We start from the raw sequence: 18,556 nt of genomic DNA on the forward strand, positions 1-18,556 counted from the left end.
GGCTGAGAAATTGCAAGTTTAGAACAGGGCCAGCCAAGCTATAAACCCTTGTAAATTTTTGTCATGATCTATGGTAATTTAAGGGAGTTTAGAGAAAATCTGACCACTGTCCTCCAAGAGAGAGCCAGGCCATAGCCCCAGGCAAGAGCCAGCCTAGGACCCCTACCTTCTCCAATAGGCTAAGCAGCCTTCACTCTAACCACTCTAGCTTCATTCTCTACCTCTCTCGTCCTGACTCCCAAAGCTCTCACCTTACTGGGCTTCTCTGACTCTTTCTTTAGAGTCTTCACAGAGCCAGTACCCTCCACCTTGAACACTATTTCCTACTCCGTTTTGTCTGGCCAGTCCCTGCTCATCCTTTGGGTCTCAGCTTAAACCGAACTTTCTCAGAGAGGCCTGCACAAGGCCCCCTCCAGGGGTCGGCAAACTGCGGCTTGCAAGCCACATGTGGCTCTTTGGCCCCTTGAGTGTGGCTCTTCCACAAAATACCCACTTCTGCGCATGGCCCACGAAGTTTCAATCGCACTGTATATGTGCGCCCGCACGTGGTATTTTGTGGAAGAGCCACACTCAAGGGGCCAAAGAGCCACATGTGGCTCGCAAGCCGCAGTTTGTCGACCATGGCCCTAGACTAAAGGAGGTCCTGGCCCCCTCCATATTCCACACAACCCGCTCCTCCCTTTCTGAACCAGGCAGGGTCTGTGCTTTTTGGTGGAATGTAACCCCATCAGGGTAGGAGCCACATTTGTCTCATAATCTACTGAGTTCCTAGCAAGTACTCAATAAGTGTATGATGAACAAATGAGACAGATTGCCAATACACATACACTGGTGCAGGAAGGCCACAATGAATATCAACAGCCTAGAAATCAGTGACCCACAAGTCTGTTTCCTCTTGCCCAACTCACCTCCCAAGAGGTTCTCACTCACAACAAACAACTCCCACAGTTTCCTTTGGGAGAAGACTGATGCTTTAAGTAGTACCAAGGCACCAAGTCCCAAAGGAAAATGTTTTGAGGGTGGGGGTGGGGGTAGGGGATTTGAATACTCCACCATCGCTCCGAAGGCAGTAGGAGCTTCTTCTAGAAATGCCTAAGGTCTTCTGAGAGTAGACAGGAAATGTGAAGCCCCTTTAAAAAGTTTCATTATGACCCAAGGCCCCAGACTCCAACCTCAGGAATCTTCAAGCTGTTGTTTTATGCATCTGTGTGTATGAGCATGTGAGTGAGAGATAGTAAGTCTGTACAAAACATGAACACCCAAGTATATTAACTATAAAACCACATGCACATTCCTTAAAAGGAATGAGTAATTCTCCGAAGTAAGACAAATAACCACAAAAAAACCTCATATCATGCAAAATCACACACTAAAAAATAAGGGGGCTATAGAGAAAAACAGAGGTGGGTCAGAAAGCTCAAATCCCATTCAAGTTTGTAACCAGAACACTAACAAAAACAGTAAGAACACTGAAGATTACCAGCACAGATTAAAAAGACTTTTTCCCTCTCCGATTACAGAATATGGGACTTTTACCAAAAAGGTGGGACGGCAGAAAGGGGGCAGGATGAAAAGCGTACAAGGAAAGGCTGAGGCTGCTGCATTCTTGGGAAAAGAGAAAAATGCAGAAAGATGTGGGACACATAGACCATGTAATAAGCACAAAGTCAATGGAGCCCAGGACAAGAGCAAGGAATGGTCACCTCCCTGGTTCACCTGTACGAGCCTACTTTGCTTGCAATTACTGCTATTTGGTAGAGTAGATAAGAAATGTGAAGCCCCTTTAAAAAGGGGCAAAATATTTTTTTCAATTATAGTTTACATAATAGTACTAGTGGCCTGGTGCATGAATTCATGCACATTGAAAGGAAATTAATTAGAAGAAATATTTTAATATCGCTATTCGCCCTTTCTCTATAATAGAAGTGTCAACCAAATTCATGATCGACAATGACAGATGAAAACATACATGTGCAATTGGCACCAGCTAGAACTTTATATATATAGATCAACTTGTTTAATTAGACCTGCTTTCTGATTTAGCTAAACGTTTTCCAGCCCAGTGAAGCACCCCAACTTCTCTTTCAGGTAATTGTCAGCAACACAGCAGTAAATATCAACATGAAGCAGATTATTATTGTAGATCACGCAGGGAGAACAAAGGGTAAAATATTTAACTGCAGCGGTGTTTGACTATATTCTGTGCAGTGACAAAACCTGAAGTCATTTCCAAGGTCCACCATTTCTTACTTCTGTTCAGTCAGATCAAGTTTCTAAGCTTTCTAAATCTCTGTTTTCCAGATAATGAAAAGAAAATAGGATCCCACCAAGTCTCCTGTCTACCTACTCCAGAACCTCTGTGAGGATCAAATGAGATGAGGCACGGGAAAACACTTCACAGACATTTGTTTAAAGTGTAAAATGTTTCCACCTGACTATAAAGCAAGTCATGTTCCTGGGCTGAAGAAACTCCAAGGAGGCTAGTCGCTAGGGAGAGGAAGCTGAGCATTGCTAAATGACATCATTACCCCATGCCCACAGCCACTATTTCCGGGCTGGGCTGGGCTATGGGCTGAATTTTGCACCATGGGGTCTGGGCAGGCAGCGTTGGCTGCGATTTGGTGGGCTGTTGCTCCAGGGTGGTGGTGGGGTCTGTGTCCCACTTGGGGAAGCTGAGTGTTGCTTTGTGGGCATGAGGTCCGCAGTGACGTTTCTTTGTAAATGGCCAGTGCGTGTCACACCAACTCCTGCGTTGAGTGTCAGCCCCCTGATAGGATGGTCAGACCCTTAGCATATTAGCCTTTTATATATATAGATATTAGTTTGAGGTGTACAACATAGTAATTAGACATTAAATAGTTTATAAGCGAAGTAATGCAAAATACTAAGGTGCTAAGAAAAATCTCACCTGCACCCTACAACTCGTACCTTACAAAGCATCATTCCCTATTTTCCAATTGCGTATGCAATAATTCACACCACAAACAAAAATAAATTATAGCAGAGACAACTATATTTGCTCAGAATACCAGGGGCTTATGCCAGATGAGAGTGGAGCTGCAGCCAGGAGGTACCACATGGGAAAGCCAAGAGAAGGACCATAGTGAGGGGCACGTCAGATGAGAATCCTGACCAGTCTGCCTGCCAATCTTAATATGAAGGAAACATAATGGAACAGTGGGAAACAGATATCTGTTACACAAGGACTAAGCAGATGACAAATATAGAGCACCTACCACAATGTCTGACCAGAAGACACACTAACTACACATGCTTTTCTTCCCCCTGTTAATAATAATTTCAGTTCTTGATCTCAATATCCAGGACTATTGGAACACAGGTCTCAATCAAGAGGAAAGAGCTTGGTGAAGAGAAAAGAGAAAGGGAATAAACATAGTTCCACACATTGGCTATGGTCATTCTCCTATTATGCTTTTCAGCATAGTCCTAACCACTCTCCTGCCTAAAGGGCTCCAGTTTCAGACAATGTGTTCAGGAGCCATAGAGGTGAACTGTCTCTAAGCAACTAACAGTACCACGCACACAAAAAGATGCTCAATAAGCAGCTGTTAAAGGAAAGAGGAGGGGCAGGGGATAGGTCATCTGCTTGGTTAGATAGTTGGGTGGGTAGAACTTTTGCTTTTACTTCTAGAGCACAGCAGTCAACAGCTGAAGTTCAAACTCTGGGACAAGATGGCCTGTGTTCAAATCCCAGTTCTGCCACTTATTGGCTATAGTAACTTCAAGGAAATCAATGAGCATTTCTGTGCTCCAGTTTTCCCATCTGTAAAATGGGGCTTATCTGAGAAGCAAATTATGTGCCAGGCACTGTACCAGGTGATAGATAGATAGATGGATAAATAGATATCATTGCATGATATATATATGTCATCTCTATACATATATATGTGTGTGTGTGTGTGTGTATATATATATATATATGTCATTAACTCAAACAAGCACCTAGACCAGCATTGACACATGAAAAGTACTCAGAAGTGTGTTAACTAATATTATTTTTATTTGGCACTCAACTAGAAACTTTATTGCTTTACATTATCACATTCTGTCAATTCTTACACTATGATGAGTCAGGCTCCCACTTGTCACCACCCCTCCTTTATGACATCTTGCAAAGTTCCTGAGGAAGCAGGCGGCAACCACATCTGTTGGTTGATGACAACATTCAGCTCCACAGGCTCTTTTTTTAATTTTCCGTGAGAAAGGAAGAAGGGATGCTATTTCTCAGTGTTTCCAGGGGGGTCATGACAGTTAATGGTCATAGCCATGATCATTCATCAATACCAGCTACTAGCCATTAGTTTTGGTGGGGTATTGTCCTTTTGAAAATACCTAATAAGAACTCATGTAGATAATCACTATTTAAAAAAACAAACAAACAAACAAAAAACACTCCTTGGTGCTTTTTCTTTTTTAGATATCCCATCACTGACATTAAGAAATGGGAATTAGCCCTAACCTGTTTGGCTCAGTGGATAGAATGTCGGCCTGCGGACTGAAGGGTCCCAGGTTCGATTCTGGTCAAGGCATGTACCTTGGTTGCGGGCACATCCCCAGTAGGAGGTGTGCAGGAGGCAGCTGATTGATGTTTTTAACTCTCTATCCCTCTCCCTTCCTCTCTGTAAAAAATCAATAAAATATATTTTTAAAAAAGAAAAGAAAAGAAATGGGAATTACCTGAACTCCTATGGCAGGTGAGAAAGAAGGGGCTGACTGCTTTGAGGTGAGGGCAGAAAGAGAAGGTGAGAGTCCCAGGGCCAATGCCAGGGGCATGTTTATTTTAAAAAGCTAAGGTGTTTGCTCTCCAACCCTACAGACAGAACTCCAAGTGCAGGGAGCCCTACACCAATCCAACCTCAGGGGAAGGTTGGCCTCCTAAATAATTCCTTCAACTGATATCACCCAAGGGCCAACAGTGGAATCACCTTCCAAGTGTCCAATCACTGACTGTCTCCAGGCAACTACTGGGTACACTGCTTTTTTTAATCACTCTTAAAAAAAATAAAAACACTTTGCTTCCTGTGCGGGCAGCAACAGTCTATTTTCTCTGCCACAGCGGAGTCCAAGTGCCAATCAGGCAATTATAGCTGGGCACAGGCTTACAGAGAAATCTCTTGGGCAGTGGGTAATGTGGCTGTGGGGCCCTACCAGGGAGCAGAGGGAATAAACCAAGGAGGGTGTGGGAGGATGACTAAGACCCAGTCCTCGGCCACAAGAGCTCTGGGGTTTATCAAAGGAGGTAGATCCTACACAACTATATGTTCATCACCGTGAAAAATGACAACTTTTCTAACTGAGTTTAATACTAAATGGCACGTGTGCACAGAGCAGGAAGGATTAATGGGCATAGCTAGGAAGCAGGGAGTCCGCCCCTGAGGCAGTCAGATTTAAGTGCTGTCTTGAACGGATCTGTCCCTGGAGAAGTAGAGAAGGGGCGCTCCAGGGTGTCCCTATGCCGCCATCCTGACGCCTGAGGAGCAGAACCCAGACTATGACCTGGGGACGCAGCCTCCCCTGCATTCAGAACTGGCCACATTGTTGAAATTCTGAGCAATAAAATGGAAGCAGAAGTGCCAGAATTTTCTAGAAGGCATCTTATAAGGGAAGGATGCACTCTTCAAGTTCCATTCCTCCATCCTGCTTCCTGGAAAAGTGACATGACGATGAACCTCCAGCAGCCATGTTGGACCATGAGGCAGTGGGTTCTAGAGATGATGGGTTTGAGTGTTGAAAGAATCATAGATCTCCAGAAGTTATAGCTAACGGGGCTCCCAAGTGGCATGTGACTTTATTAATTTATAAAGCCCCTTCTTTAGAGGAATTTGGGGGCAAGTTCCCTAATCAGAGGATATCTGTGGGCCCCACCTAGTTTCACATGGAATTGCTCTACTCACTCACTGAAAAGCCAGCAGGTTTCCTATAGCCCTTCAGAATGGAGTACAGCCGTTACAGCCCCTATCCTCCTTCCTATATAATAACAGGCTAATATGCAAACCGACCAAACGGCAGAATGACTGGTTGCTATGATGCACACTGACCACCAGGGGGTAGACGCTCAATGCAGGAGCTGCCCCCTGGTAGTCAGTATGCTCCCACAGGGAGAGGGCAGCTCAGCCAGAAGCCGGGCTCACAGCTGGTGAGCGCAGCCGTAATGGCAGGAACCTCTCCCACCAGCAGCGCTAAGGATGTCCGACTTCCCTAAGCTGGCAGTCAGACATCCCCTGAGGGCTCCCAGACTGCGAGAGGGCTCAGGCTCGGCTGAGGGACTCCCCGCCCCCCCCTCCATGTGCACGAATTTCGTGCACTGGGCCTCTAGTATTGTATAAGAATTTTAATCCTGGGTTCCAGGCTCAAATATGAATCCAAGGTCCTCTCTGCCATTTCTCCTAGAAGAGTTTTTATTTATCTGAGCCTTGGTCCTAAGAGGTGCAGTGGGTCATCATAAAAACCCTATTCTGAGTGGCTGCAAGAACATTCGAGAACTTCTGACTCAGCTCCCTTCCCTGTTCCTTACCCTCCCACACACACCTTCAACACACCTGCAGAACTTAGAGCTTTTCTACTTTTTTTTCAAAGTATAATCACAATAAAAGCATGTGTTGCGTGCACAAAAGCGCTTACCTCAATAAACTAACATCAATCTTATTCCCTTGCCCAGCACTCTTTAATATTATTTTCACTGAGTCCTTATCTTCCTGAAGTACTTTTCTCTTAAAGTCCCCCCTGCCCCATTTTTGTCTTCAGGTACTTATCCCAATTTGTAACTGCATTTATCATTTAGCCCTCCGACTACACTGTACCTTTCACGTGGGTGGGCATTGTGTTTATTTTGTTCACCATCTAACCCTGCCTGGCACATTGCTGGAACTGAGTAAAAACTTTTCAGGAAATGAATTTTTAAATTTGTTTAAAACACTTTCACATATTAATGTTTGTTTGCACCATTAATACTTATGTTTAGTGTTTACACATATATAGGCTAACCAATGAGTGACAGCCAACCATCCCACATAATAATTTTCATATTTTAAACCATTTGATAAACTTATCCTAGCCTCCATTAAGATAAAATAATTGTTTGAATATCATTTTTATATGTCTCTTGGGGAGGAAAAGAGAGCTGTGTACTTATCACAATAAATGTAACTTTAATTCCTTACTTGGTAAAATATAAGGCTGAGGACTTTTTAAATAACAATAGTATTGGGCCATGGAAATAAAAAAGCTACAAGCCCTTCTGCTCTTGACCTTTATTTTGAAAAAACACAAGTGCAGGTCTATTCTTACATGGCCTCCTAATAGGCTATTTAGGGATAGATGGGTGGGGTAGGGCCCTAACTTCTGAGGTTGACCAGGAGGCCAGCTGCCTTCTACAGTAGCTACACCAGAGTAATTATCCCAGGCAAAATGCAGAGCCCTAGACACATGAGCTTTCTCAACCTGACCAATATTTAACTCTTAAGTGCTGTTAGCATAAGTTTAGTGGAAAAGATGTCAGCCAAGGTATTCCTTAAGTACATGTTATAGGACTATGTCACCTCATTTTTTCCCCTTAGGCCAAACCTAACTCCCTGAGATTTGATGTCCATCCCATCAGTGTCGGCTGCATGCAGACATCTCCCTGGGAGTGTTGTTTTCAATGCCGGAAGCATGGAATTTTACCACTGCAGACCTGGACTCCATGACATCATTCTTCCCTGCAGAGAGAGATTTAACATCTCCTCGTGTCCAGGCAGAAGTCCTTCCATTACTCTGTCATTCTTTTTATATATTTTTTTAATTGATTTTTTACAGAGAGGAAGGGAGAGGAATAGAGAGTTAGAAACATCAATGAAAAAGAAACATCGATTAGCTGCCTCCTGCACACCCCCTACTGGGGATGTGCCCGCAACCAAGGTACATGCCCTTGACCGGAATTGAACCCGGGACCCTTCAGTCCACAGGCCGACGCTCTATCCACTGAGCCAAACCATTGCTGGCTACTCTGTCATTCTTTTTATTTTTATAAAGAACTACTCTTTTCCTGTACCATTCAGTAACCTTCTAGTTTAGGCTATTTTTATATTTCTCAATCACTTAAAAACAACATTCTATTCTCTTTTCCTCTCATGTAATCACACTGAAGTCATCCTTTTTCCCACCCTAATTTCCCGCCCAAGAAAGATTATATCTAATACCTTTCTTTTGCTTTAAATATAACACACACACACATATCCTGAGGAACAAATGAGGGAAGATATTATAAAATTGTATTGTACATTTTTATAAATCACAGAACGGTAAACTGGGCTTAACAAGAAAAATCTAGTTCCAAAATGAGAGAAGGTTAGCCAAAAATCAACCAGTGTTAAGTGAGTCCGTCCTCCATCATGAAAACGAAGGCCAAATGATTAGGGGGTCAGACTGGAATGTAGGTGATAGGGATGCCGACAACAAGCCAAGATTCCCAGAAGTCACAGAGCTGCTTTGTTCAGCCCCTTCAGTTCTTCGGGATGGGACCTGGAGACCTATGGCAGAGCCTGCCAATCTCCTCTCTTGAAAGAACCTGCCTCTTGGCTGAACTCAACAACAGAACTGTTCCCAGGTGAGATCTTGTCCAGATGGGAGAACTCTCAGGTAAAGGTGACGGAGCTGCAGTAAAGGCATCAGACAGATGTGCCAGCAACACTTAAACACATCAGCACTGAGAAGAGATATCCCTTCACCCATATTTACAGAACAAAACAGACCACTCAGGTATTGGGTCTTTGCTCAAACTCTCTGGGGAATGTAAAATACAGAATAAATGCACCTTCTCCAATAGGAAATGTTAAAAGCACACATGGACTATGCACTTATTCATCCCCATATGGCTTTGGAGATAAGACTATATATAACGAGAGGGCCATGGTCCCTAATACCATAAACATAAAATACTCTAGAATATCTATCCTCTAAAGAAATCCTATGATAATGAATCCACAAACTTAAAAAAAAAAAAATTAAAAACTAATTACTTACCTACTGGCTATTTGGCTTAATAAAACTTTAGTAAAGTGATTGAGGGTTGTGGCAATAACAACAGAAGACAAAACCAGATTCTAGCAACCCTGAACTACAGATAACTCCAATGACCAGTTCTGCCTGAGCAATGAGGGGTCGGAAGGCAAGATGCAAAACTGAAGAGCCTGATTCCTCTTGCCTGAGGGCCTCAGTAGCATCACCTCCTTGGTTTCAAGCTCCCCACCCAATGCTACACTGAAGTGATCTGTCCAAGTGAAGAGAGCTCCTCAGTCCTGCAGCTGAAAGAGACACACTATGGGAAACCTTTTCGGGAGCTACAGCTTCTTAAATCCACATCCTGCCTCCACATATGGGTGGCACCTCTGCACAGTGACAGGATCTGAAAGCTCAGTCCTTAGAGGAAATTTGCACATGGTCCTAAATATGGGGAGCAATACCGGGCTCAGAGACCCAGGACTGCAAGTCTGCCTGGGTTCAAATCCTAACTCTAACAAGTTCTTCCTAACTAGATGACCCTGAACAGTCTCCTGAAAAACCCACTTTCCTCAACTATACATTTTGGATATCTGGATACATATATCTGCAGAAGTAACAAAGGACGCTTTAAATTAAAGTCCTAGTTCTACCACTTACATGTGGCTTTGGGCAAGACACTCAATTGCCCAGAGCCTCAATTTTCTCTCTATAGATGGGGATAAATAATAGTACTTATTTATAAGGGATTAATGCGGTGTCTGACACATAATAAGCACTCAATACATATCAGATTTTCACTTGAAACCTGCCGGGGTCCAGCCCCAGCGGGTCCAGGGGTCCCCAAAGGTGTGGACGGAGTCGGCGAAGAAGGAATGGCACGGGAACAGTGTTCAGTTGATCAGCAGCCTAGCCAGGATCTCTAGCCCGGATTTCCAGCCAAGTTCTGGTCTGGATCTCCAGAGAGGTTCTGCTTCGGATTTCCAGCGAGGTTCTGTAGCCATGTTCCCTCGCTAGGTTCTCCAGCCAGGTTCTGTCCAGGCTCTCCAGTCAGGGTCAGTGTCCAGGTTCCAGTCAGGTTCTCCTGCCAATCTCTGTAGTCAGGTTCAGTCCAGGATCCCTTGCCATGTTCTCCCGCTAGGCTCTGTCTCTAGGCTCCGAGGCCAGTCCCTCTCCAGGATTCTCCAGCATGCTCTCTCCAGCGAAGTTCTTCTGTCTCTAGGCTCCGTGTAGGTTCTGTCTTCTTGATTCTGTTCTAAGTTCTGAGCATTTCTGTCTTGTTACAACTGTATTTATACCAGTTGATTCAATCCTATCAATCTCTATTACAAAGGTTAGGGCGTTTCTTATCTCCATTCCAGGGAGAAAAGATTATGTAGTTTAAGCATGATTGTTCGTAGTTAAAGGGATTAATTACCCGCCTGGCACTTAGTTGAGGGGTTTTATTCCCTCCCTAACTTCAGGGGAAAATCCCTACCTGGGGAAAACAACCTTTCTCAGAGACCTTGGTTAAAACACATAGTGCCAAGAAGGTGAACAAACATATTAAGAACAGTATGCCATATATGCCAGGTCCCTTGAAACAGCAAGGATGGACCGGCTCCCGGCAAATTCCCCCTTTTTTATTTTTTAAAAGCAGGCATTAAAAAGAAAAACCTCAAATGCTCTCTTATATCCATTTTAAGAGTAGGATTGGCGCTTTCCGCTATTACCTGAGTCCTGATCTATCATCCCAGGGAGAGCTTGCCAATCCTGCACTTTCCCGGGGTGGAAAGGCTGCAGTGGGGTTAAGGATAAGGCTCCTTGGGCCTACCTTCTCCCATGCCTCTACATTTACCTTTCCGGCACCTTTCCTTCCTCAGAAAAGCATGGACGTATTTCTTGTATAAAATGTTCCATCTGACTGGGAGTAACCTTAATTCCTCTGCTAACAAGCATATATGTTAAAAGATCAATACGGAGTCTTTTTTCTTTAGACTCAGTATGGCACATCTTCTTAATCTAAAGATCAATACAGAGTCTTCTTTCTTTGGACTCAGTATGGCACATCTTCTCAAACTAAGAATCAATACAGAGTCTTCTTTCTTTGGACTCAGTATGGCACATCTTCTCAATCTAAGTTCTGTACTATCCACCTTCTTACCCTATTTATCCTCTATAGGGGGGTCTGTAGCACCCTGGTGGAGTCCTATCCGTCCCGAGTGTGGGGGTTTTCAAGGGGGGGGCGCTTACCTAAGGGAATCCTGTTCCAGGGATTCCCAAAGGTGTGGACGGAGTCGGCGAAGACTATCCACCCTCTTCCTACGGTGGAGTCCTATCCGTCCCGAGTGTGGGGTTCTCAATGGGGGGAGCTTACCTAGGGGAATCCTGTTCCAGGGGTTCCCAAAGGTGTGGACGGAGTCGGCGAAGACTATCCACCCTCTTCCTACGGTGGAGTCCTATCCGTCCCGGTGCGGGGCGCTTACCTAGGGGTCCCTGTTCGGGCGCCATATGCCGGGGTCCAGCCCCAGCGGGTCCAGGGGTCCCCAAAGGTGTGGACGGAGTCGGCGAAGAAGGAATGGCACGGGAACAGTGTTCAGTTGATCAGCAGCCTAGCCAGGATCTCTAGCCCGGATTTCCAGCCAAGTTCTGGTCTGGATCTCCAGAGAGGTTCTGCTTCGGATTTCCAGCGAGGTTCTGTAGCCATGTTCCCTCGCTAGGTTCTCCAGCCAGGTTCTGTCCAGGCTCTCCAGTCAGGGTCAGTGTCCAGGTTCCAGTCAGGTTCTCCTGCCAATCTCTGTAGTCAGGTTCAGTCCAGGATCCCTTGCCATGTTCTCCCGCTAGGCTCTGTCTCTAGGCTCCGAGGCCAGTCCCTCTCCAGGATTCTCCAGCATGCTCTCTCCAGCGAAGTTCTTCTGTCTCTAGGCTCCGTGTAGGTTCTGTCTTCTTGATTCTGTTCTAAGTTCTGAGCATTTCTGTCTTGTTACAACTGTATTTATACCAGTTGATTCAATCCTATCAATCTCTATTACAAAGGTTAGGGCGTTTCTTATCTCCATTCCAGGGAGAAAAGATTATGTAGTTTAAGCATGATTGTTCGTAGTTAAAGGGATTAATTACCCGCCTGGCACTTAGTTGAGGGGTTTTATTCCCTCCCTAACTTCAGGGGAAAATCCCTACCTGGGGAAAACAACCTTTCTCAGAGACCTTGGTTAAAACACATAGTGCCAAGAAGGTGAACAAACATATTAAGAACAGTATGCCATATATGCCAGGTCCCTTGAAACAGCAAGGATGGACCGGCTCCCGGCAGAAACCTACATAATTTTATTAACCAATGCCACCCCAAATTTTTAATTTAAAAATACAGATCAGCTTTTATTCATGATCTTCACTTCATTATCATTATCTTGTCACACCTAACTATGACACTTTCAAGTTTCAGAATGGCCCAAAGCAAAAAGAGAAGCTGCCAGGCCAGTTTCCAGGAGCTGCCTGGTCCCACCCTGCACTGACTGCCACCCATGGAATCATAGCCAGATGTCTGCATCATGGCTCCATTGTCATCCATCGGCAAAGAGCAGGGGGCAGAGAGATGCAGTTGCTGGGAACACATGCCCCACCCTAACCCTTCCTGGCGGCCAGAGCTCAGTCTGGCCATTTGGAGCTCACTTGATGCAAACTCGGTTTCCAGGGAGATGGTGGGGCAGAAAGTGCAAGCTCCATCTCCCATTCCACTTCCTCTTTCCCCAAATCTATGCAGCCTCACTGTTCTCCCACCACGTGATAGCATTGTGTCATAGCAGCCCTTGTATACAAACAAGCCAGACTATTTAAATGTCACTGTGAGAGAGATGCTGCCTGCTCTAATTTACATATCTATTTAGATCACTACTCCTTTCTTGATCTAGCCAGAAAAAGTTCTCCTTCCTCTTCCTCAGCTCCCGGGGCAGAGCTGGTGAACCATATGCAAAGTTACATTTCTGTTGCAGTATAAAGATGTGAGTCATCAAGTTCCTAAAGAGATGGAGAACTGGAATGATGGTATAACTTATGGTATACGTTCACTCATCATTACATCGTCAATGTCATATGTTGCTGGCCACTAAATGCCAGATTCTCTCAAAGGCTTCTCATAAATTCTCCCTACTGCCAAACAAAGCAACATGTTTTTTGTCTTGGAGAGCTCAGATACCCTTGGTGCTTTTAATCTTTATAATCAGGTCCCAGTTGAATAAGAAAACAATTCTATGTGGGCAGGGAAAATGAGCCAAAATGATGAACTGCAACTAGTTCCCACTCATGTGAAATATGGATTAGGTCACAAATAAGATTATATTCATCACCAAGCCCCACACGAATGCTATGATTAAAGTTAAAGGAGTCCAGAAACTTCTCAAGTTGAGAACTAAGACTGTTTGGTTGAAATTTCCAACCCCTCCCTAAAGACTTGGCAACCTGTTCCCAATCACAACTGAGGCCAAGTTGAAGGGACATGTGTTTCTAAGAATCTAAGTGCTTGGCACTGCAGAGAAGAACTACAGATTAGAGATGAATATTGTTGTAGGTGAGAGTGGGGAACCAAGAAAATTAGAATCATCTACCTGTTTACAACTCCTGTAACTCCTTAAATACCATCAGGGAACAAGAAAAAAAAAATGGGGGAAGAAAGAAAGGAAAATAAATGGGGGAATTATTCTTTGTCCTGTAGGAGTTGAGACTTCAGTGAACAAAACACTGTGCATTTGAGATGATTTAATATTGGATTGTCTGTAAGAGAAGAGGCAATGAACATTCTGCTTAAAATTTGATAACAAAGGCCCGGCTGGTGTTGCTCAGTGGTTGAGTTGGACCCATGAACCAGGAGGTCACTGAATCGATTTCTGGTCAGGGCACATGCCCAGGTTGCAGACTTGATCCCCAGTGGGGCGGTATGCGGGAGGGGGGGAAGTGGGGGGGGGGGCAGCCAATTGATGTTTCTCTCTCTCTTACCAATGTTTCTATCTCTCTGCCCCTATGTTTCTAGCTCTCGGCCTCTCTCCCTTCCTCTCTCTCTAAAATCAATAAAAATGTTATAGAAAAGTTTGCTTATAAAGGCTATGCATTAAACTTAAGTATTCAACATACTATCAAGGCACCATTTTCAAAACCTTAATGTACTACCAGTATCATTTTATGAGTACATATTGCAGGTTTTTCCTTGATCCCTAATTCTCTTTTAATGCAAGTTAAAGTAACATATTGCCTCTACTTAATTTCTACTCCAGGTATCCAGAGTTAACAAGGTAAAGATACTAGAATGAGATCAGTAGATAATTGAGTTATGTTTTTTACACTAGGAATTTAGGGTTCTGAAATTTTTCTTTTGAAATCAGTTCTGGTTATTATTAATAACAATGAGAATCGTGGTGATGGCAGTAGTACTAGTAATAAAAATGGTAGTAGGAAGAATAATAACAGTAGTCATATTGATGGTAAAAATAATACTAACCATTACTTATGCAATACTTCCTAAGTTCTAGGTACTATGCAAGCATTTAAAATATAGTATTAATTTATTTAATCCTCATACCACTCCTATGAGGTAGGCAAGCTATTATTAGTATTCCTGTTTTAACAGGTGCTTTCAACAATATCTCTTTGTTATTTCTGTTGTTAACAACGAGAGCTAGTTTTCAAAGAAAATATTTAGAACTAAAAAGAGAGGAAACGGCCTGCCCAAGGTCACACAGATAGAAGGCAACAGATCCAGCATTCAAACCCAGGCTGTCCAGTCCCAAAGTCCGACCTCCTAACCGCTGTGCTGGACTCACCGCCCCTTTGCTTAGGAAGACCTTCTAGAAAAGAAATGTGGGAGGAAGTTAGGCCCCTGCCCGCTGGTAGTCCGAGTTAATACTTGAAGTTCGCTGTTTTCTTCAGGAGTCTCCCCAAACCCACATTAAGATGCGCAGCCTGCTCCTATAGCTATAAAAAGTCTCTGGGAGCAGTTACCGAGCTGTTCCCACAGGATCCGGTAACCTTCATTAGGGCTTTCACCTTTGGCAGCTAAGGCAGCAACTGGGGGATGGAGGGTGTAAGGGGGTGAGGTGTAAGCAAGGTTCCCAGGCCACCATTTCCTGCCCAGAAACACAGCCCTCACACAGCCAAGGCTGCAGGCCGAGAAATTCCTCACTCACAAGCTATCTCCGGAGTTTGTTCCTGGACTCAAGAAAGACTAAGGACCGAGGGGAGGGGACAAGTGGCAAAGTTTGTTTATTAACCTGCTGCAGTCAAGGGAACGTTTTTTCTGAAATGGTGAAATTCTTGACTACTCAAAAGAAAACAAGAAAACCAAAAAGCCTGTGGGAAATTTAATCACCGACTGAACAAAAGTGAAAAACAAAGCCCTGCCAATGAGGATGTTGCCAAAGACAATGGGGCCCCTCAAGGAGATGCAATTGTCTCCAGATAACAATCCCTCGGGAATGCCGCTCGCACTAAGTACTACGTTATTGCTATATTAGCCCAGGAATCTTTGTTCACCCAGCAACTGCCCGCAGAAACCATCTGTCACTGCTCCTGGGGTAACCCTGTTTGCAGACGCAGCATCTACATTTCAAGAACCTTGGGGAAGGGATGGGGGGAGGTCTCTCTCTCTTCCTGGAGCAAATACCTTTTTATACAGCCTGGGAGGGAAAGCTCTCCTTTCCCTGAAACCCAACTCCTCAATTGAAAGGAGATAGGCGGCTTCAATAATGCATGCACGGAGAAGAGCGCCTGGCCCCTTTCCTGAAGCCGCACATGCCCCATTCCCGTGTTCACATTCTCCAACGGTAAAGTATCGAGAATAATGCCAAACTGTCTCTAGGGCCTGATGGGATTCTACTTTCTTAAGGAAGCCCTTCTTCCTCTTCTTCCTCTTTTTTTTTTAACCCATAGAACCAGGACAAAAGCTGAGATTCTGTACTGCATACTATTTAGCTTGAAATACACCACCACTTAAAACTGTGATCTTTGGGGCCGAAGGAGATGTTTTAGACCTTGATCCAGGTGGGGGCTAGAGTAGTATAGACATGTCAAAATTCATGGGGGTGTGCACTTAAGATGTGTGCACCTTCCTGTATGCAACTCATACCACAATACATGTTTTAAGGCAGTGTGTCCCTGTCACTCGCAATTAAGGAAACTGGGAATAAACCACGTGCCTTCCGGAATTGTAAGACTGCTCTGCTCTTATATCCGCCCCTCACAACCCTCCGCATCCAAAATCTCTCCTGAAAATGTTCAAGTTCAAGAACGTGAAAAATACAGCTCTGCAGCTCTGAACTAAGCCAGTGATGGCAAAGGTCTCTCGTGTGTTCTGTGAGCCAAGTATGCAGCACAGAGAAAGCACCTGTCACACCCCCAGCCATTCCAGCCGTGTATCAAAAACAAAAAGCCAAGGTCTTTTTCTCATCTGGTCATGAGCTATCAAATGATGAGGGACATGACTGGGGCTTTTAGCAAGAGAGCCTGGGATTTATTCTTCTGTCTAATTAACCCTATTTTTACACGGACGTTTCTAAACTCTGCCTAACACTCTTGCTTGCATGAAGCAGGATAAGGTGCAGGCCTTTGGTGGGGCATTTGAGCAGCATTGAGTGAGTGTGGTTTCTGCAGGCAGATCAGCAGGTTTAAATCTGTACCATGGTAGCTCTGTTACCCCAGCAGGATCTTGAGATCCGCGGAGCTGGGGGGGGGGGGGGGGGGGGGGGTGTCAGTCAGTGACAGTCTGGGCACTAACAGGCATCATCATTGCTGGGTCATGACTGAGCGGGGCATTTCTTCCTTTGAACTACCAGCCAAGGAGGGTGCCTTGTCCCTGAGGAAAAGAGGGTCAAATTCGCTTCCTGCTAAGAAAGGCTGGCCAGAGAAACAGGCTTATTGCAGGGACCATGGAGGGTCACCTTTACCCCCTCGCGTCCTCCAAGCGTCCGGACCCCCATCTCCCGCCCCAAACACGTCATTTCGAGCGCGCAGGGCCACCAAGCTGCATTCACAGATAGGCATCGCGAATCAGGATCATCCGGCGAGCGGTTCCTGGACTGAGCCGAGAGCTCCAGTGATTTGCCTGGCCTGCCACCGAGTCATTTAAGAAGTGAAATATGCCAGCGGGGCCGGGTATCCGCACCTGGGAGCCTGCCCCCTCTGGGGTGCCGTGGGGGCTGCCAATAGGTGGGCAACGACTATGCCTATGCGGCTGGCGCACTCGCTGGGGGGCCCCCCCGCAGGTTCCCCAGCCCCTTGCGCTGTGCCGGTCTCACGCCTGACCCGGCGCCAGGGACAGCCAGAGGCTCCGGTGTGTGCACTTCCGTGGAGACACTGCCAACTCCGCTCCGGAAAGGCAGGGAGGGGGGCCGACAGGCGGAAGGTAGGGCGGGGAAGGACCCCCGAAATGCGGCATCCTCAAGGACTCCGGGGACTCGCGCTCCCTGCGCCTTTGCGGCGCTTCTGCTCGCATTGTGCTTCCCCGGCAGCGCCTGGAAGCGGCGGGAGCCGAGATTTGCGCGGCTGGCGGCTGGCCGGCCGGCGGGAGGGATGGAGCCGCAGGGAACCGCTGCCTGCCCCCCACACGCACCGCTAGACCGCAGTGTCCCCCGTGCGCGCCCACCCGCGCCCCGAGACGCCGGTGCCGAAGTGCCAGGCAAATCGCAGCTCGCCCGAGGCCCTGGCGGGCGGCCCGAAGCAGCGGGCAGAAGAAAGGGAGCGCGGTGGGGAGGCGAGGCTGGACCTGTCGTCCGTCCGCGTGGGGGGGTGGGGGGGATCGGTGGCTCCCGGAGCCCCTGCCAGGCCGCCCACCCGCCGCCGAGGGCACCTACCTCGATCCACTTCTGCGCCTCGGAGAAGGCGGGCTCGGGGGGCGGCTCAGGCTGCAGGGGCTGAAGAGCTTCCAGACCGAGAGCGGGACAAGCCATTTGCGAAGCCCCGCGTCCACTCGAGCGCTGGGCCGCCGGGATGAGGACGGCAGCCGCCGTCGTCGCCGCAGGAGCGCGCTCCCCGCCCCTTCCCGCCGTGGCTCGCTCTCCCTTCCCCGCCCTCCCCTCCCCTCCCCTCCCCTGCGGGCGCTGGTCCGTGCAGAGAGCAGCGCTGGCTGCTGAGGACCGGGCAGCTGTTCCAGCGCCCGCGCCCGCGCAGGTCCAGGCGGGAGCGAGCGGAGACACCGGAGTCCCCTCTGCTCCACACCTCCTCTGGCCGCTCCGCCCCTCCCCGCCGGGGGTGCAGGGGGCGGGGGAGGTCAGCTACCTGCTAAAAATAACCGACTGCGAGCGCTGGGTGTCTCCCTCTCTGCCCACAATGGGACCAGGAGAGGCACTGGGTTAGCCGCCCCGCAAGTCCCCCGCGCGCCGAGGGCGGAGGGGCGAGGAGTGGGACCAGCAGCACCTGGGAGACGCGCTCAGGTCCCCGGGGAGCCGGTGCTGCGGCAGCGAGGCAGGAGGTCCCGCCTGTAGTGCCCTGGCCGCACCGGCTGTCCCTCCTACTGTAGACGTGGGGGCAAGAGGGGCAGCCTCAGGCCCAGCACCAGGGGGTGTTCGCTCACCTGATCTTGTTTTAAGAAAGATGA

The 18,556-nt window shown here is 46.9% G+C and overlaps 1 protein-coding gene across 15 annotated transcripts in view; it reads right to left on the minus strand.

The window, feature by feature from the left end:
• Positions 1 to 18,020, minus strand: part of LIMCH1 (LIM and calponin homology domains 1) — a 320,528-nt gene extending 302,508 nt beyond the window's left edge. For 6 of the 15 annotated variants that reach the window (XM_059672500.1, XM_059672491.1, XM_059672483.1 and 3 more), the window contains exon 1: positions 17,814 to 18,019. In XM_059672500.1, coding sequence (XP_059528483.1) covers positions 17,814 to 17,909 — 96 coding nt within the window. In that variant the 5' untranslated portion in view covers positions 17,910 to 18,019. Of the gene's footprint in view, positions 1 to 17,813 lie in introns of all 15 variants that reach the window. The other 9 variants (XM_059672566.1, XM_059672556.1, XM_059672574.1 and 6 more) reach the window with 4 other exon arrangements.
• Positions 18,021 to 18,556: the final 536 nt, after the last annotated feature.

The sequence above is a fragment of the Myotis daubentonii genome, chromosome 1 (genome assembly GCF_963259705.1).
Source record: "Myotis daubentonii chromosome 1, mMyoDau2.1, whole genome shotgun sequence".
Taxonomy (NCBI): Eukaryota; Metazoa; Chordata; class Mammalia; order Chiroptera; family Vespertilionidae; genus Myotis; species Myotis daubentonii.